The 21,628-nt window shown below is 42.4% G+C and overlaps 1 protein-coding gene across 2 annotated transcripts in view; it reads right to left on the bottom strand.

Annotated features, from left to right (window-relative positions):
- Window positions 1–21,628, bottom strand: part of NAPEPLD (N-acyl phosphatidylethanolamine phospholipase D) — a 41,352-nt gene that overhangs the window by 5,446 nt on the left and 14,278 nt on the right. For both annotated transcript variants that reach the window (XM_083183030.1, XM_083183029.1), the window contains exons 2-4: window positions 4,526–4,823; window positions 2,149–2,795; window positions 992–1,106 (exon numbers count right to left, since the gene is read on the bottom strand). In XM_083183030.1, coding sequence (XP_083039156.1) covers window positions 992–1,106; window positions 2,149–2,795; window positions 4,526–4,777 — 1,014 coding nt within the window. In that variant the 5' untranslated portion in view covers window positions 4,778–4,823. The remainder of the gene's footprint in view (window positions 1–991; window positions 1,107–2,148; window positions 2,796–4,525; window positions 4,824–21,628) is intronic.

Below are 21,628 nucleotides of genomic sequence, written 5' to 3'. Positions count from 1 at the left end.
TATTCTAATCAGGGCACCCTAGAGTATCAGAATTTTTCCACGGCACCCCTAGGCCCCCAAAAATATATATCAAATTAAGTAGATTTGGTTTATATGTGCTTCTTGGGTTCAGTAATGTGGTAAAGGGCAGGATTTGGTTCTGATTGTACACAATTTTATGATTGGCAGCCACCAGCACTGGTTTTGTCCAGAAATAATTGATCATAAATAATTTTAATTGGTCCTGGACGACAAACCTGAGGCACCCCAGGGAGCCTAGGCGCATAGTTTGGGAACCACTGCTCTAACAGATCATTAATACTCAATTTTTCAGCTGCAAATGGAATGGAAGTCAAAACTATCCTGTTTATAATTGATTTAAGTACTGCACAATTTCCTGCATTACTAAAAATAATGACGATTCAAGGAAACAAATAAGAATAAAAAATGACATTGCTTGAGCTCAAATTATTGCTGGAAAAAATAATGCAGAATACAAGTAAAGAAATACCTAAACACAATGACAAGTATGAACAGTCTAGTTATTTCTTGCATATTACTCATAAGAAATATAGGGCCAAATGTAATAGGGGGAGAGTTTGCCCATTATTTTTTAAAGCAGCAATCAATTACACTGCAAAACCAGGTTGATTTTGCCATGTTATCGATTGCTGCTTTAAAAAAAAAAAAAAAACTGGGAAAACTGTCCCAATCTCTCACTTTCTGAAACTCTCACCCTATTACATTTGGCCCATAGCCTTTATTAGATCTTGCAAAATATTGAATTTACTTTCCCTGTAACAATAGAATGGATTCCCAAAGGTTTGGTGTCAGTGTCCATATAGTTAAAATCCTAAGGACTCACACACACATACGCATGTGTTTTGTAGCCCTCAGGGGGTGAGTGTATAGACCTAAGGGCTTTGTAACCGCTGTGCTTCATTTGATTTATAATATATATATATACATACATACATACATACATACTTCATATATAGTTCATAGGACTTACTTCATTTGCTAGAGCAAATGTTCCCCAGTGAATCCCAATAGATTTCCTGGCACGGACATCAGCATGGATTCTGACTGCTCCTTCAGGGTCCACATGCTGACTTTTCATAAACCACCTAGAAAGAAAAGAAAGAAAAAAAAAAGCCAAAATGTTATTAAAACAAGATTTAAAACTGACCGACATCACTGGAACCAAATTTTAGCATTAGTGAGAGCTCAGATATGGACCTCCCCTTTACAGCTAACATTAAATTTGGCGTTCAGATTTCGACTTTCAAAACACTGTGTAGGCAAGCAGTGGGGTAAAACCGAATTTATTTGGTTCCTACCCCTTCACATTGTCATTTTACAGATTTGCACTTTGATGAAACCATGCTGCACTGAAGATGAGGCAGCTTTAGAACGTGCAGACACAGTGGGGCAGATGTATTAAGCCTGAACAAGAGATAAATCCAAGGGTGATAAGGAGAGATAAACGTCCAGCCAATCACCTGTCAACTGACATGTTACAGCCTGTGTTTGAAAAAAGTCAGTAAGGAGCTGATTGGCTGGACATTTACCTCTCCTTATCACCCTTGCATTTATCTCTTGTTAAGGCTTAATACACCTGCCCCATTTAGAGGTAAGAATTACTATAGGTGGATTGTCGCTTTTAGAACTATTTGACAAAGCCATTGATTATCTTTAGAGTTTGGAAATGACATTCTTACTCCTACTAAATTTCAGCATAAAAATACAGCTGACCAGGATTTCTGAGCTACATGCCAAACCAGCCAGTATTTGCCCTGCATGCGAAAAGAAAATACATTTTCATACCTTGCATTGCAATATGGTTTGTCCAGGTGCACACTTGATTTTTCTTTTTAAAATTTGCTTCCAACTCTAAATCAGCACCAAGTCATTCTTGCAGTGATTTACAATTTAAGCATGTGCAGGTTGTCCTTGTTTTATAAAAAAGGGACACCTAGAATAGGTGTTTTGTTTTCTATTGTATATGAAGGAAATCTACAAATCAAAAATTTCAAAACAGCTGGAGAAAATGTACTTCTCTCATAACTGTAGAAGTAGCAAATTATTTTTATATATCTGAACATTGCCTTGAGGATAAAGAAATTAGTTTCACAAAAGTAATGTTGCCAGCTTAATAACACTCCATACCTTGGCTCATAGGCTCCAATAGGAATTGCAGCTACGTCAAAAGGTCCAAATCGCTTACCAATCTGTTCAAAAGCCCCACAATAGCCAGTGTCTCCTGCAAAATAAAACCTATTTGATGGTCCGAGAACAGCCCAGCTACCCCATAACACTTTGTTGTCATCATTGGGTGTCCTCTTGCACCAGTGCTGACAAGGAGTAAACACAAAGGTCACCTCATCATGTCCAGGAACACAGTTTTGCTCCCACCAGTCCAATTCAATCACATTTTCACAGCCACAGCTCTGCATCCAGTTCAAAAGACCCATGGGAACAAACCATCTCAACTCAGTACCAAACCGTGCATTCAGGCCCAATACAGTGCCGTAATCTAGATGATCATAGTGGTTGTGGCTGATCACAACAGCATCTATTTTGGGCAGCTCCTCTATTGTGCATGGAGGCCCACGATATCGCTTTGGACCTGCAAAACTAAAAGGGGAGGCTCTCTGGCTGAAGACGGGATCAGTAAGAAATATCAAGTCATCCATTTCCACCATGAGTGATGCATGGCCCAACCAAGTGACCCGTATCCCATTTTCTGTTTTGCCAGCAATCTCTGGGTGCTCCACGAAATAGGGTTCAATCACTGGGAGTTGTTTATTAAGTTCCTAGAGAAAAACAAAATGATTATATGGTTTAAAATATCCTTATAAAGGCATAAGGAAATAGTTGGGAAGAGAGGTGTGGAGTGATGCCAGTCCATGGATGTAATGTAGAAAGGACACTGTTTTTCCCCCCTCTGGCGTTCCAAAGGTTCAAAATGGATTGGTAAAAGTATTTCACGATAGGTGTTTTACAATTAAAAAGGGGCTAGCTGCACATATATGCATATTATCGCCAAATTATAAATGCAAAAAGAAGTTTGCTGTATTTTAATTAAAAAACAACATCATGTTACAATACGGTCCATTTCTCAACGTTTACGTCCTCTGACCATAGTACAACACTGCACAGTAAACACCTGGTGAGTGTGATGGAAATGTTGAGAAATGGACGGTATTGTAACATGATGCTATCTTGAATTAAAACATAGCAATGGCGAGTGTCTCCATTTTTTTCTTCTTATATATTTTGGATACTTTTTGTATTGTGGAAGACACCCCTGTGGCTGCTAAATTTACACGCATGCAGAGTTTAAGCTTGGCACTATGGACAAAATAGGGGCAACAAGCGGGGGGTGCCATGCTGCAGACCATGTACTATAGAGTAGTTCAAAAAAGAACAAAACCAGACGGCACTTCACAGATTTCAATATTAAGGTGCATAGTATTTAAATTAAAAATACATGCATAGTATGGTTGCTTAGGTTTATCAACATTTCATGGCCAGCACGGCCATTTCATCAGGATAGCAGCAAGTGGGAAAAAGTAAATTTTTTCTTTGCACTTCTGCCCACTCTCATGGGAAACCATACAAGAAAGTAATGAAGGGACTCTCTGCGCTTATACCATATATACTCGAGTATAAACCTACTTTTTCAGAAAATTTTTTTATGCTGAAAAAGCCTCCCTCGGCTTATACTCGAGTGAGGGTCCCACTTGAGTCAATAAGTTTTCCCAGTTTTTTTGTTGTGAAATTAGGTGCCTCGGCTTATATTCGGGTCGACTTATACTCAAGTATATACGGTATATTGGTGAATTTCAGGCATGCTGACATGAAAGAATCCACACCACTACAAAGATAATTTAAAAACTTCAATATGTATATAATTATTGTTTTTTAGTATTGACCCGTCACAAATCATACTTTACACATATGCACAAATAAAAATAAAATAAACATATATATAAATGTACAAAAGCAACAGTAACTGCTAAAATATACTGGTGCTGTATATTATTATACTAGAAAGGTGGATCTTAAAACTGAGGTGCAATTAGCCTCTGAAATAGAGAAAATGTTGATACAAATATATTCCTGTATAGGACTATCCACAATAACCTCTAAGCTAGTAGTGGTACACCTGTTTGATATTAACAAGAATATATAAAATATTGAAGTTTTTGAATTGTATTTGTTGTGGTGTGGATACTTTCATGTCAGCACGCCTGAATCACAAATATATAATTGCAGAGTTAGCTCATTATAAATCACAATATACACAAAAGTACTAGTTTTCTCACACATTTACTGCTGAATGTCAATTAATATATTTTTGAATACAAACAGTGAGGTGGGGGTGGAAGTTGTGGGGGGATGAAATCATAAGCAATACGTGCAAAGTGCTTCTAGAACAGTCACATAAACACACTTAGTGGCCATCAACATCACTAATTTTTCCTCATTCATCTGGCATATGGGCATTTGGACTTTGTGGAGAATTATAAATAAAATATACCTCTTTTGAGCTAGGAACACTGCTATTATTTTTCTCCGTGATCACCCATTTTAGAAGATCCCAAAAGGCAGGAGCTTTCCATGTAGGCCAAGGGTTGACAAATCTACCATTTCTGCCCCTGATTGACTTAGTCACATCCTCCTCTAATCGGGCATCCAACTTGAAGCTCTTTCTTGAGTCACTACTCCTGGAACTGCGGGTCGAGTTCTGACGTTTACGCACCATCTCTTTTGGGTATTGATTGCTGGACATTGAGTATTCTTCATTTGTTTCATCTACTTCTAGAGTCTTCAGCAATCTAAAAGCAGAAAGTAGTACAGTAAATACAAATGTATAAATTTACAGGCATCTGTTCTTAGCAGTATATATTCTATACGGTGAGGGATCCCCGGCTTGTTTGGCGATTATTTTGTGTGCTACAAATTATGGTGGGAGACAAAATGATTTTGCCTTTTGTGCAATAAGATCAGGAACCTGGCCTCTCCAGTCCGGGCCGGGGATTGGTGTAAAAGGGGTAAAAAACTAGTGTCCTGTTCCCTGGGAGTCCGATCCAGCAACTTTATGTCCTTCCTTTTTATACATGTAGATATATAAATTTAAAAAAGTCTTAAAACAGCAAGAATCATTTAAGCAGAATTATTTAAATTAATCATTCTTAACAAAATATACTGGCTATAAGTCCCAATAGTTAATGGTTTATGCTTATGCAATTCGTAAAAGTTTTGTAAAGTGAAAATGTTTTTTATTTAATGGACCCTAAACCCCTTCGGTGGTATGCCCAGAAATTTCTCAGGCTAAGCTGCTCTGCAGGAGCAGCCTCTCCCGAGATATTTCCAGGCATGCCACTGTAAAGAAAGGGTGAACCACTGGCGCACCAACATCCCCCTGTCGCTGAGCACCCCCAGGGGCATTGGAGGACAGTGCACATGATTGCACATCCCACCATTCGCGGGCCTTTAATGCCTAATGCCGGAGGGGGTGAGGGGCTTAACTCGCAGATCGCAACAGCGTTTTTCGTAGCTTAAAAAATAAACTTGTCTGTCAGGGGGGGTTTTCTGGGTACTCAGAACCCCCCTGCGTGCGCTAGTGACACCCCACCCCCCCCATTGACGATTCTCCTCATCACCGCCCCGGTCACTGCTCGGGGAGGATTGGGGCCGATCGCGTGTCAAAATACAGGAATGACAAACACCCGAGAGCCCTTAAGTGGCCCTGAACTTCTCCAAGCAGCCGCAAACAACCAAATCAGACAGCAGCAGCCCCAGGGGAGAAGGGGCTGCTGCAGAAGGCAGTGGCTGCCCCTTCTGTGGTGAGTATTTCTGGGACAGAACAAATCTGCCCTGGTAGGTTTGTCCTGACCCAGGAAAACCCACCACTCAAGGGGTTAAGAATCCACAAGGGAGTCTGTTTATTGTGTTGTACATAGTAGTAGCATGGAGAGGGGTGGGGGCGGGTCCTTTTTACCCGGGCTTGGGTCTGATGGAGGGGCCCGGGTCCTACACCCCCCTTCCCCACTGCCAAGACTGGGCAGTTGGAGTAGAGAGCAGAGGCTGCTTCAACAGCTCAGCACAAGCTCCTCAGTGCTGTGTGCTGAGAGGGGAGAGAGGCACCAATGACCATACAGTACCCAAGGTAACCTGCACTATTTTCAGCTGTCACCAAAACCTCATCACATAGCCCCAGCAGTATCACTCCACACAGGGCTGGGCAACACCGGCCCTCCAGATGTTGATGAACTACACATCCCAGCATGCCTTGCATCAGTTTCAGCATGGCCACATAGCAAAACTAATGCAAAGCATCCTGGGATGTGTAGTTCATTAACATCTGGAGGGCCGGTGTTGCCCAGCCCTGACTCCACAGGTATAAAAACATTACTACATAACTCAAAAGGACCCAACAGCAATCCTCACCAAAGATTACTGGTGCAATGATGAGCTCTGCAAATAATTTTCCTACTATTCCTTATCGGTTTCACCCTACACCATCTCCCCTAGAATGATTTCATCACAAGAGGGGCCATTTTACAAGATACATATATACATGTACCACTGTTAGGTGTAAAGTCATGATCTGATATATGAACGTATATCAAAGAGCAACCGCACACCTAAAAAGGTGCATCAAATAAATATATTTATCTATGTTGAACCAGATACCCTTATAATGGGTTGACAGTGTTTAGGTCAAAATTCAATAAGTTGACACGAGTTTTACACACACACACACACACACACACACTTTTTTTTGGACTCTTTCATTCTTTATCATCCATGTGGTCTTTGACTCCATTTATTTATTAATGATTTCTTATATAGCGCATACATATTACACAGCGCGGTACTTATGTATTATCTGGACTCCCATGTTAAATGCACCCCATTTTTTCATACCCCTACTATCCAACTACGCATGGAGTTGATTTTATATAGTGTGGCGAGCGCAGCGAGCCCCGCGAGGGGACACGGTCTCATAAGAAAAACGGGAGTCCAGATATTACATAAGTACCCACAGCGCTTTACAGAGAATATTTGAACATTCACATAAGTCCCTTCCCCAGTGGAGCTTACAATCTATAATCCCTACCACATGCACACACACACATTCTAGGGTTAATTTTGTTGGAAGCCAATTAGCCTACCAGTATATTTTTGGATTGTGGGAGGAAACTGGAGTACCCGGAGTAAACCGACGCAAGTACGGAGAGAATATACAAACTCTGCACAGTTAGGGCCATGGTGGTGATCGAACCCATGATATCAGCGCTGAGAGTCAGTAATGCTAACCATTACACCATCCGTGCTGCTCCGTGAAAGAGTACACCCTATACGAATTGGGGGTTCACATGCCTAGGTGTCAACATTGACACCAAAAAAGTGAACGCATGTCAAACTTCATGTGTCAACATTTTGGAAAAGTCAACCTACATATTGCCCTTTTGTCAGTGTTGACCTGCATATTGCTCTTTTGTCCGATTGACTGTTAACCTAGGCACTGTATTATTTGATCCTCACCTCTTACCCTGCACTACAAATATATAACACATTTTATAAGGATACAGTAATCTTATGTTGCCCTGGCTGCTCACATTGATGGACCTCGGTCAGCAAGGGATAGAGACACAAAAGAGAAATAAAATAAAGAAAAAGGGGGCACTCAGATTGGTAATGATCACAATTCACTTAAAAAAACAACAACTTTTATACAAAGGATCCTGAATATTGTATGTCCTTAAAAATGGTAAAAAAAAACAAGTCAATTCAACAGAATGCAGAGAAGAAGAGTCCAAACTATACGACAGCTTCTTTTCTAAAGATCAAATATACATAGGACTGGATTATCACATGATTTTACTTTAATTTATTATAAAATTGGTGTTAAAAAGTATACACAATTTGGCATATACTTCTTTCTTTATCTTACATTTCTTATAAAGGATGTGGTTTTCATCACCACTTATTATTTCATAGCAGTTTCCCAACCATCTCTCATACTAAAGGCCCATACACATTGGGTGATTTTGAGCTAAAAACTGCTCAAAACACGCAGCTTTCAGCTTAAAGCCGCCCAGTGTGTATTGCCCGGTGATTAGCGATGATACACGCTCCCACGCCGGGAAAGCTGCTCATCTGCTGCTATTACCAACAGATGAGCGACTTTTTGGACAGCTTTGCATAGCACTGCCTCCAGCTGTGACGTCAGCGTGACCGGTCCGCCCCCGGCGCCCTACCCGCTGTCACTCCTAGAGTGAACACTATATATACATACACGCACACACATTGATCAATACATGAACTTAATCTCCACTGTTTATTGTTGTTAGTTATTTTAGGGAGTGCAGAGCCCCTGTGATTTCTATTTAAACAAGGTGGTTACAAACTATACGGCAACCCAAAACTAGGAATGGTGAGCGCTGATGTGCCCTAAAGTGGATGATGGATAGTCCCAGAATAATTAAACAGCAGCACTCAGAGGAATCATTTCAAAATGTGTGATCAAAAATTAATACCAGTGATGATACACGCCCATTATTTAGAAGCAAGAGTTCTCAAAACCATCAAATATACAACACTGATTCCGTCACTACGCACAGTGAGTCATCTGGGAGAAGAGCTATCCCTGGTTTTTGCCCTTTAGGGGTATGGACCGGGGCACAAATCGTGGGCAAAGACAGCGCTGGACTTCATTTTTATATCGGTCTTCCAGGACCTTGACTGAGGAGGAAGGGCCTGTCATTTATACCTACTTGCCCGGTTGATCCCTTACAGTACAAAGTTTAATTATTTCAATTAAACTGAAAAATATAATTGAGAGAACATTACAAGGATGCAATAAACGTGTCAGGTGACTGAGACAGTACCATCACATCTGAGTAAATTTAAACCACAGTATAATTTTGACCCTGCAAGTCAAAATGACTAATTGAAAACTTTCACCCAGATGATGGAAGAGACTATCTCCATGGAAACCTTGTTCTCTTCCCCCAGCTATTGGAATATATCTATATCTTGCCATTTACATCCTTTACTGTCCTTGCTCATGGACGTCCGTGGGGAAAACGGAGTGCCAGTTCAGAAAGCACTCCATTACTCCGCTATAAAGGCAGCAGTTGCTAAAGGTACCAGTGACCAACCTTTTGAACGCCATTTTGCGGAAGCGAGACAATTTATCTGCTGTCAAATACATGATTATAGACCATGTTCCATCCATGATGAGAGGGGGTGATAGGGGTAGAAGGCTGTTGCAGCTCAAGTCCAGTGGATAGATCGATTGGACTCTTTGACCTCCAAGGGGCCTAATGAGCAGTTGAGGCTCCACTGCTTACTGTAACCAGTTATATTTAATATATAATTAATATTATATAATATACTTCAGCATAGTTTTCAAATCCAGATGATTTTTTCAATCAATTTGTTTGAAGTTTTTATGTTCGCACCTTTGGTCAAACGCTCTTGATTTTTAAAGAGTTTAAAAATGATCATATAGTGCATGATTTGGAAAAAAATCGAATTATACGCACTGATAATTCCTTTTCTTCATAGAGATCCCATGGCAGCCTACTATGGGATATTTCCCTTTTCCTAGTTTCAGACAGGTAGCACTTTTCTTCACACAGGAAGGACCGTCCCCCTTTAGGTATATAGCTCAGCTTCAAATGTACATGCAAAAAAAGATTGTGCTCTCAATTAGCACCACCAGATGTTAACATCCACCAGAAATGTAAATAAACTTTCCTTTCTTCTTCTAGTAAAAAGCTTTCAAAGTGTGATTCTCGAAATTCATATACTGGATCTGTAAACGACTTAAAAAGATAATGATAGTGCAATATTGTCTATACACCATAATCATAGTTACTGGTCTGATTTTACACTCACATATTCAGATTTTTTTAAATCGCATATAGGTCCACCATGTGTGGATATTGCAGAGTGTGACTTCCTTCCGTATAGACACTGTGGAATCTCAAAAACAAACATCCATAGTGCAATACTGCTGTGTAATTTAAAAGAATACTTTATTAAACAATTACACTCACATTTAAGACATAAAAAAATCGCATATCACCATATATATGGTTAGTGCCCATCTGCAGAGTCCACTGTCAGGATATCCAAGTGTTGGTATAAGGAAACAGCCTGGTTACAGTCCCGGTAACTGATAGTCCAAGATGCGACTCCTTACTTGTGGTCCCAGACAGCACCTCCGTTCCTCAGATGGGGATCAAGTGACTTGTTGCCTTAGCGCTTTCGGACATGTTGTCCTTCATCAGAGGCATCTGATGAAGGACAACACGTCCGAAAGCGCTAAGGTAAAGTAAGGAGTCGCATCTTGGACTATCAGTTACCGGGACTGTAACTAGGCTGTTTCCTTATACCAACACTTGGATATCCTGACAGTGTACTCTGCAGATGGGCACTAACCATATATATGGTGATATGCGATTTTTTTATGTCTTAAATGTGAGTGTAATTGTTTAATAAAGTATTCTTTTAAATTACACAGCAGTATTGCACTATAGATGTTTGTTTTTGAGATTCCACAGTGTCTATACGGAAGAAAGTCACACTCTGCAATATCCACACATGGTGGACCTATATGCAATTTTAAAAAATCTGAATATGTGAGTGTAAAATCAGACCAGCAACTATGATTATGGTGTATAGACAATATTGCACTATCATTATCTTTTGAAGTCGTTTACAGATCCAGTATATGAATTTCGAGAATCACACTTTGAAAGCTTTTCACTAGAAGAAGAAAGGAAAGTTTATTTACATTTCTGGTGGATGTTAACATCTGGTGGTGCTAATTGAGAGCACAATCTTTTTTTGCATGTACATTTGAATTCGTTTGGAGTGTTTGGTGGAGGCTCCAGGTGTCTTCTCACAGCTGCCTACAGAACTTTGATTGTCACGCATAGGAAAAACAGACTTTTGCTCCATATAGCTCAGCTTCACCCTTTATCCTGTGTCTTTTGAGTGTTTCCTTTTTCTCAAGTAATAGTATAATCCATAACCTGGGAGGGAAACGGCTGCCATGGGATCTCTATGAAGAAAAGGAATTATCGGTGAGTAGAATTCGATTTTTTTCTTCTACGATCCCCATGGCAGCCTGCTATGGGACATACCAAAGCAATAATTAAGGATGGGAAAACATGTCAATGCATAAGTATCATTTATTCAAAGCACTTTTCAACACTATCACCAAATTGTTGAGGACACACATCCAAAGTATAATGCCTAGTAAATGTAAGGACAGATGGCCACGTAGCAGCTTTGCATATATCCAAGGTAGAAGCTTGAGCCTTCTTTGCCCATGAAGTAGCTATTGCCCTGGTTGAGTGTGCTTTGATAATTGGTGGAACGGTCCTTCCTTGAAGCTCATACGCAAGGGTAATAAGACTCCTTACCCATCTTGCCATAGTCTGTTTAGCAGGAACCGAGCCTCTTCTAACCCCTTGTAGATAAAGAGTAACTGCTCTTACTGGATCCAGTAAATGCCAATTTTCTTCCTCTCCATCTCTGCTTTCAGGAATGAAAACAGGCAAGATAATTTCTTGATTCAAGTGGAACCTTGAGACAATTTTTGGTAGAAAATCTGGATGAGTCCTCAGCAGAATTGTATCTGGAAAGATGATAAGATATGGTTTTTCTTACCATAAGGCTTGTATCTCGCTTATTCTTCTTGCAGATGTGATAGCAATGAAGAAAACAGTTTTCCAAGTGATCAGCTTTTATTTAAGGTTTCCGTCAATTTGGGGGCTATGAATTCGCTAAATTTTTTATAGAGCTCTACTGGCAGCCCATCCCGGCGCAGATTTAATAGCCTGTTTCACCTCTTCCACTTCTATGGGCTGTTCTAACCTTTCTCGCGTCTCACTATTTATTTTGGGCAGTTCTATTCCTTCCAAAAAAACTCATTAACCTCTATCATACTACCTTCACCGGTAGAGGTATATATGTCCTTGAAATATTCCAAGTGATCAGCTTTAATTCCGCCTCCTCAAAAGGTTTGAATGGTGGATTAACTAATGCTTTTAGAACTAAATTAAGATCCCAGGGTGACACCATCGATTTCCTGGGAGGTCTCAATATCTTGATTGCTCTGCAAAATCTGATGATTAGTTCATCCTCGGCTAGCTTACGTTGCAGCAACACACTTAATGCTGCTATCTGACACTTCAAGGAGGATACTGCCAATCCTAAATGAAAGCCATCAGACAAGAATTGTAGGAGTAGGAGTGTCAGACAAAGTTGAAGGTACTTCTTGCTAGGTTAAGAACTTTTTTCCAAATTCTATAATATGCCTAAGATACTTCTTTTCTTGCTTTTAGTAAGCTATCAATCACTTGATCAGACACTCCTTGTTGTCTTAAGGTATTCCTTTCAATTTCCATGCCTTGATACAATATACCCCCGGGTTGGGATGGAAAACAGGTCCTTGTCTTAGAAGATTTGACATCACTGGAAGGGGTAGCGGTTCTTGGGTAGCTAACTTCAGTATCATTGGAAACCATGGTCTCCTCGGCCAGTACGGTAGAATCGCAATGACAAACTTGATCTTCTAGTATCTTTTTCAGAACACGACTTATCAGTTGTATGGGTGGAAATATGTAACCCAGTCGGAACTTCTACTTCACTGAAAGGGCATCTGTTGTCGCTGCTTCTGGCAGATAAAATCTTGAATAGAATATTCTCGATTTGCTCTTGTTCTGTGTTGCCATAAGGTCTATCTCTAGTACACAAGATTTTTTACACAGTTCGCTGGATGGCTGTCAGCACCCAACACTATAAAGAAGAGGTCTGACAAACTCTTCTGAACAGGATAAAACAAAACAAGAATTAATAGTGTTTCTGGTGCTTAACCCAGTCGCTTAGAGTGACACTTACACTTATAAATATAGTGGAAATGTCCTTTACGTCCAAATACTCCTAAATATCAGGCAAGATAGGTACTCTTTCTGAAATACTCTTTGTCCATAAATCTTTCTGGAATTAAAAGAATATCCAACACATTCCATTCAAGGAAAGAAATTTATTTATACATTGCACTCATATCACATAACATAAAAACAGCATGGAACACCCGATTGGTGGTAAAACAACATTCATAATACGCCAATTTCAGGTCTCACCACCCGACTTCCTGGACCAATTACAGGAGCTTCCGGAACCTCCAAAGTGTATCGGTCACAAAGTGCCCTATAAAGTATCTTTGTTATGTTTTTTTGTCTCTTTTCACAGATGTCCATTTTCATTAATGCATTTTTTGCATGCTCATCTTATTTATCAATGTTTGTATTTTGTGTGGAGTGCTCACAGGTTTATTCAGTGTTTAGTGGGCATGCAATATAGTTATTTGTACCCACTCTGTGGAATGCCCTCCCAAGCACAATAAGACTCTCCTCCAGTCTCCAAACCTATAAGCGTTCCCTAAAAACTCATCTCTTCAGGCAAGCTTATCAAATTCCAGAACCAGTCACAGGACCTTGCATTCTGGTAGAATTTATGCACTGCAGGTGGGGCAGATGTGATTTATGACAATAAATGGCTTCACCCAACCACTAACCATAAGTTTGAGATATCATTCATATTCTCTGACAAATGGCCACCCTGATAATTGCTTCAGTGTCCTGTTCCCTGATGCAACTATCCTTTTTTTTCATGAACTTGCACTAAATTATTTTGTTCTGTAATTCGTTTATTGTTTTTAGCTCATTTATGCATTGTTGTTAGGCACTGCAGAACATTTGTGGCACCATATAAATATATTAATGAAAATTGGGGTTCTACTGACTTTTTCTTGGTCGTATCAGAAATGAAGGTTCCAATATCATTAATCTAATATCAGCATCATTAGAGCCACACGAGTCCTCTCCCTTTAGCCCCCAGCATCATTAGAGCCACACCGAGTCCTCTACCCTTAGCCCCCATCATTAGAGCCACACCGAGCCCTCACCCCTTGGTCCCCACAGCCTCATTAGAGCAGCACCTCCTCTCCCTTTGGCCCCCACAGCCTCATTAGAGCAGCACCTCCTCTCCCTTTGGCCCCCACAGCCTCATTAGAGCAGAACCTCCTCTCCCCGTGCCCCCAGCATCATTAAAGCAGCACCTACTCTCCCCTTGGCCCCCAGACATAATTCTAGCCGAGCACTGACATCGGATCAGGAGCAGGGGGGGGGTAGGTAATGCACCAATGTAGCCACGCCACAATAGCAGCCTCCGGTTCTCCCGTCGATGTCATACCCATCAATGTCTTCTGCGTCAGTTTTCTCTGCAGCATCCCCCCCAGCAGCCAGTCTCCTGGTAGTAATTGTGTCTTCTTGGAAGAGAGCCTCCTCCTCCTTTTGCGATCTTCAGAGCTCAGGTCTCCTTCTCTTTGCACGGCCATGCAGCACACCAACTCCCCCCTGAGCACACTGTTGGCCTATAAGATCCTAAAAATGCTGTGCAGCCATCCGGAAGGAGTGTGTCCCAGGTGACACAGACCCATTTAAAAAATGAGTCCCGCTCTATAAAAGTGGGTAAAACACATAGTATAGCGAGTATTTGAGAATCCTGGAATAGGTGTTTTTTTGCATAAAGTCCAACAGATCACAAAGGTTCTTGGAGGGAAGTATGATACGGTGACCCAGCAATGTTGACCAGAGGTCAGCAGGATAAAAAGTGTGAAAGAGAAATTAAGCCAGGATCTAATTTAGAGATTAAAGTTTTATGAAGGTTAGGTGTCTGGTTTTAAAATTTGCTAAGCTTGCCTGGAAAGGCAAGATTTGGGGGCACGCTTGAAGGTTTGGAGACTAGAGAGTCCAATTGTGCATGGAAGGGCAGCCTGAAAAAAATTCTGCCATTGTAGCAAGTAATGCATGTGGCTGAGAGACGTAGATCTTTTGAGGAGCTATAAAATTGAATTCAGTAGAATACAGGCAACCAATGGAGGGACTGACAGAGCAGTTTTGCAGAAGACACTGACAAGGAATCACATGAAGTTCTTTATTCTCAGCAGGAAGACAGCATTTCAGGATAGCAGATTGTCATTTTTTGTTACAGCAGTTCCCAGAATAAGGGTAATTCCAGAGAATCCCTAACATAATCCCTGGACCCCCACAAGCCTCATTAGCCTATTGCCCAGGCACTAACTGCCATTGGGGACACCAACCTTATGTCTTGAAAACACATAACAGGAAGCACCAGGTGCTGCTTATCAGACAGTGATTCCCAATACATTCTGGTAAAACCTGAGATGGATCTCCCTAGCCCTGCTGCTGTTCTAAATGGATCTTCCACATTACATCTGGAAGTATGCTGTCCCTGCCACAAGAGGAACATTTGGCGAGGAAGATTAACCTCACAGATGCATTCATTATGAATTGTAGTGGGGAGACTCTGTTTTGGGAAGACCAGTAAGGAGGCTTGCAATATTCGGTACTTGTGTATTATCACGGCGCCCATCGCATCGCAGACCATAAGGCATGGGATGGTATGCAATGTTCCGCAATGTCCCCCCCCCCCCATACAATGCGATTATAAATTGTATAAGCACCCTAATGGGGGCTTACAATGTTAAATGGACCCCCACTATGAACGTGAATCCGAAGCGCGGCGAGCCCGCGACGGGCGGCGGTACGCGTCGTCCAACCTTTTCATACCCCCACTATCCACATCGGCGTGGAGTTGATTTTATATAGTGTGGCGAGCGCAGCGGGCCACCGAGCCCGAAGCGTGGCGAGCGCAGCGAGCCCCGCGAGGGGACGCGGAATACATGTAAAAGTAATAGGCGTCCGCTCGCCACGCTTCGGGCTCGGTGGCTCGCCACACTATATAAAATCAACTCCACGCCGACGTGGAGAGTGCGGGTATGAAAGAGGCCGGAGGACGCGTACCGCCGCCCCTCGCGGGCTCGCAGCGCTTTCCACGCTTCGGGTTCACGTTCATACTGGGGGTGGCGTGGGGGTGCATTAAACATTGTAAGCACCCATTAGGGTGCTTATACAATTTAAAATCGTATAGGGGCTTAAATCGCATCGCTGTGCATCGGGTGTATGGCATGCGATGCGATGAAAAATCGTGTTCCGATATGCGATGGGCGCCATGATAATACACAAGTACCCAATATTCAATGCAGGAGATGACAGCATGGATTCGAATTTTAGCTGTGTCTTGTGTAACGTATGGTTGTATTATGAATAAAGTGTTTTTTTTCGAATGCACAGCCCTGCAATCATGGCTAAATCAGTACCAAAGCTTGCATAGAACATGATTTTCAGACAGATTTAATGTGGGTAACAGTTCAGAGTCAAAGAGGACATCTAAGCAGTGAGATTGTGATTGACATATTCTCAACAGTGATAGAATTATCACGTTGGTAACTATTAATGGATGTGGAAATATACAGAATTGTGTTTTTAAAATATTCAGTTTGAGTTGGCAAGAGGACATCAAAGATGAAACGGCAGAAAAGGCAATCAGTGATATGCCCCAATATACTGTAGATGGAGACAGGTCTGGGCAGGAAATTAAATTATCGTAGGTATAGCCTGCTGTTTTAAATGTTAGTTTCGGTACTTGTTTCCTAGCACGGCGCCACCGATTTCAATTGTATGAAATCGGGTCGATCGCATGCGACCAAATTGACCAGATTTTTAATTGTACAGCCACCCTCATGGCTGATTACAATGTTAAATGCCCCCACAGACCCGATTTTTAATTATATACCCACCCTGATGGGTAATTACTATGTCAAATGCCCCCCATTGTTAACGCCACGATCAACGCCAACCCGAAGCGAGCGCAGCGAGCCGGCGACGGTACGCGTCCTCCGACCTTTTCATACCCCACTAGCCACGTCTGCATGGAGTTCATTTTATATAGTGTGGTGAGCGCAGCAAGCCACCGAGCCTGAAGCGTGGCGAGCGCAGCCCCTCGCAGCTTGCTACGTTTCGGGTTGACGTTGCGTTGCGTTAACAATGGGGGGACATTTGACATAATTGTGGGTATACAATAAAAAAAAAAAAAAAAAAAAAAAAAATTGGGTCTGGGGGGCATTTAACATTGGGTCCAATGTAAAATCGGGTCTCAGGGACCATTTTTACATTGGGTCCAATGTAAAAATCGGGTCGGTCGCGTTGCATCGCATGCCATTATTATTTCCTGAAGGAGTAAACGATTTACACAAAACAAAAAATCTCCCCCTAAGAGGTCAAGCACATGGAGGTTTTCTTCCCTTTCATTTGCTGGGTCAGGAAAAAAAAGAAGGCAACACAATCGGTTGACTAATATGGAAAGTAGATACTACTTTTTATTGAAATTATGGATTTGACCATCAAGCTTGAAAATGTCTCCCAGATACCAAGGAGATGAAACACATTGCCACCCACACGCTTCCTCCAGCCCTGCTGCCTACTCTCCGCCTGGCCTTCGCAGCTGTCTCCAAACCCCAGCTGGACCCTTGCTGCATGGAGAGACACGATACACTCACTGAGCCCTTCAAGCTCGGCTCTTTCTCTGGCAGATGGCGATCCGCCCGCATGGCAGCCTGCACGTTGCACGATGTGCAGCACAATCATTTCAACGGCTCAGTAGGGGAGATCACATCCCCTTCCCTCTTGCTTTTACATGCATGCTGCTGGTTATTGCCTCTGATTGCTTCTTCATACAAACTGCACACCAGAACATTATGTGTGTCAGCTTACACGCTAATTTAACTGTTGCAGTTTTCTACTAACGCTTCCCTAACGGACGTGTAACATCTCCTGCTAACACAGGGATGGGAAACCTTCGGCCCTCCAGCTGTTGTTGAACTACACATCAGAGCATGCATTGCTACAGTTTTGCTATTTAGCCATGCTGAAACTCTCACAGGACATGATTTGATGTGTAGTTCAACAACAGATGGAGGCTGAAGGTTCCCCATCCCTGCACTAACCCCTGCTGCATTTAAAAAGGCCTCTCTAACGGATTTCCAACCATTACACAGAGCTCCTATCCTATTTCATCGCTGGGACACCAGCATATGCTATTATAATAATATCAGGCATATTGATTCAGGCTGCAGAAATAGGTTTTAATTTCTCAGCTATATAGCTTCGGCTTCCTATCACTAATTATTAACACTATAGTATCTCACTGGCGTGCCGCACTGGGCTTCCTAGCTCATGATAGTTTTTGGGGTGCCGCACCCTGCACCTAGATATAGCGCTAAGGACCCCCAATATACAGAGAAGCCTTGACGTGGCTTGGGGCCATAGCATACACCTGCGCAGGTATATGTAACCAATATCTCTGAATTCTATTATCATGTAGTGTTCAAGATTGGTTACTAATACCATTCAGTGTGCTGGGGGAACCAATGTCTTGCTTTACTTACTCAGTATTAACCCCTCCCTTGCATGCACCTGATTGGTATTACTGAACTAATTTGAGCATCTACCACTATCTGTATGAATAACCCATTGTGTCGGTACTGCTTTACCTCGGTAAAGAAAGAGGTGCAGCAAGAAGAGCTATAGTGGCACGATCCATGCGGCTAGAAGAAGTTGTTAGGTTGACAATGTCTAGGTTGACAGTCAAAAGGTCGACCACTATTAGTGGACAGTCAAAAGGTGAACACATGATTTCCATTAGGTCAACATGGTCAAAAGGTCAACACAAGCTATAGTTCAACTTTGAAAAGGACAACATGAAAAAGATTGGCATAAGTTTCATTTTTTGTTGGTGCCTATGTCGACGAAGGTAAACATGGACACCGTATAAGTGTACTGAGTCCCCACACATTGCTTACTACGCTCACCATGTTTCGAACATACACTGGGATGGTAAAGTATGAACAAGTCCTTTAAAAAAAAAAAAAAATCATGTTGACCTTTCATGTGTCGATCTTTTGACTGACAACCTAGGCCAGGCATTCCCAACCACTGTCCTCAAGGCACACCAACAGTGCATGTTTTAGTGATATCTAGGCTTCAGCACAGATGGTTTATTCCAGGGGACCTCAAACTATTTTGCTCTGGGACCCCATCAGACAACAAAAATAATTATGGGACCCCAGATAGTTACTGCAGAAGGACATCACATCACACGTGTAGTCAGCAGACAGCACATACATGGCAGCATTGTGGAGGCACAACATGATGAGGAGTCTAAAATAACAGACAATTAAGCAGATTTTTCAGACTCCTTGACTCACTGGCTGAGATTAGAAAAGTCATTAGCCTGATGGTCAGCAACATGGAGACGTGACCCCACGCTGAGAAGGACGGGACCCACAGTTTGAGAACCGCTGGTTTAATCAGACTCCCTCAGATACTAATTAAGTCACCTGTGCTCAAGCCTGGATATCTACAAAACCTGCACTGTTGGTGTGCCTTGAGGACCGTGGTTGGGAATGCCTGACCTAGACACTGTCAATCAAATGACTGCAGCCCCAATAATACATCTCCCCCTGAATTACCAGGGGTATGGCCTAATGACACATGTGGAGCTTTTTACATTATATGAACAATTAAAAGTCATTCTATGCCAAAGCTTATTTGCCCGTACATGAAGTAGTTAATACACCTTTTAAAACATATCCTTTGGCAACTTTAAAGTACCGCCTACACCCAAACATTTATTGTAACAGATGGAATAAATCCAAAGAGTCTGATCCTGCAATACCTACAAAAAGCATTGGCTGTGTCACAATCTACATTAAAACGAAAAAATTTTACATACCTTTGCCATCTGTCCTGGATCTTGGGGATTTCTGCTTGATAAGATAACTTGTTTACTAATCAGGAAGGTTTGAGCGGCTAGCAAGCTTTGGGTCTGATTTAGCCATGATCGCAGGGCTGTGAATTCGCAGCCCTGGCAGTTATTGGAGGACCGTGCATGCACACTGTCCACAATTTACATGCACAAGCCCACCTTGCGGCCACAGCCAGCGATGGCCTGTGATCGCAGGCTGTACACTGGCTGATTCACAGCTGGTCTGTGTTTGTAAGCAGCACCCGAGCGGTTTCTGGGAGTGCCGCCCAAAAAGGCAGACTGACCCGGCCATTGGGAGGGAGTGCCGCTGACGTCGTCAGTTACCCTGATCTCCCCATAGCCATCGCAGCGCCATGTAAAGTATGGTGAGTGGACAGGCTGGCTATCACTCAGGCAGGGAGGGGGCTAACTGATCATAGGACTGCAAAAAGTTGCAGCCCTGTGATCAGGTCTGAATCGGCCCCTCTGTGCTGATTATCCACCTATGCAGTGCTGAAAATCACTCAGCTTTTTCATGCTGTGTTTTACTGAGAACTGTTTATACTATTGCTGTACAGCATACCCATCCAGCCCTGTTGGATGTCATTCTCAGCTCCCCATGGCCTTCCATGCTGCCGCAATAGTCGCAGGCCACCTGCCCGGTAGCTCTACACTGAATTTTCCTCCAAGCACCAAACATGGGTGCAGCTATGTTGAAGGAAATCTCATGATTAACCACAGCCAATCCTGTGATACCAGCTTCAATAACTGCAACCAACCAAGCTCACATTGGCTACTAGGAGTATCCCAGAAAAACACCCCCAACCGGCCATGCAATGATGTCCTCAGCATAGCTGTATCCTGTACTTCAGCTTCTGTGGGAATCTCTCTATTACAGACTTGTGCAGGCTGAATTCGCTACCCCGTCCGATACATGTGCAAATATGCGCATGTGCAAACCCCCGAAGCAAAGGCCTTTGGCAAGTTTCATGCTCGCTGGGGTGTGAGCTCCAGGATGGATGGGCAGGTGATCAGCCAGTGTTTCATGGGTGTGCCCACAATAATGCTGGACGCGCCCATAGAAACTCTGGGCGTAGCCCTGCAAACTAAGGCAATGATGCCCGTCAGCACCTGCCCTGAATAAAAGTCAGTCTAGACTAAAGGTGGCCATACACCTACAGATTTATCTTCAGACCTGGCTGGTTGGAACAAAAATCTGGTAATTTCTGAATGATAGTATGGCAGTTTTCCAGCAAATGGTCAACTGTCATTTGCTCTCATCCATAACCATGTTTTTGTTCCAACCAGCCAGATCTGAAGATAAATCTGTAGGTGTATGGCCAACTTTAAGCTGCCAATACATCTATGGACTGATTGTCAGATCTGGCTGGTTGGAAAAAACCCTGGTAATATCTGAGTGACAGTTTGGCAGTTTTCCAGCATTTCCAAGCAAATGGTCAACTGTCATTTGCTCTTATCCATTAACAGGGTTTTGTTCCAAACAGCCAGATGTACTTTTAATAACGAAGGGAAAAAATTATTTTTCTTCCATGCGGTCGCATGCAAGCTGTGTATGGGAACGCATCTGCTCACATGCTAGTGAGCAGATTCCTGCAGTGTTTACCTGTTTGCTAGGCTGAGAATATATGCAGCCTAGCAAACAGGTCTGAATCAGGCCTCAGTGCAAGTTTCCATCCTGCTGCACCGCCAGGCTTCCTTCAGGTTTACTACCCACTCCTCCAGTTCCAGCCAATCCCAAGTGTATCTACAATAATTTAACATCGATTACTATCAGGTGCCATCTATCTCTGCAAAGGTGTCTCCAGTTTCCCTGCTCATTCCTAATGCACATAAACAAGGGAGAGAAAAAGATGTCTAGGCG

The sequence above is a fragment of the Crinia signifera genome, chromosome 4 (genome assembly GCF_055691185.1).
Source record: "Crinia signifera chromosome 4, ASM5569118v1, whole genome shotgun sequence".
Taxonomy (NCBI): Eukaryota; Metazoa; Chordata; class Amphibia; order Anura; family Myobatrachidae; genus Crinia; species Crinia signifera.
Note: the sequence above shows the minus strand (reverse complement) of the source record. Positions and strands in the feature narration are given on the sequence as shown.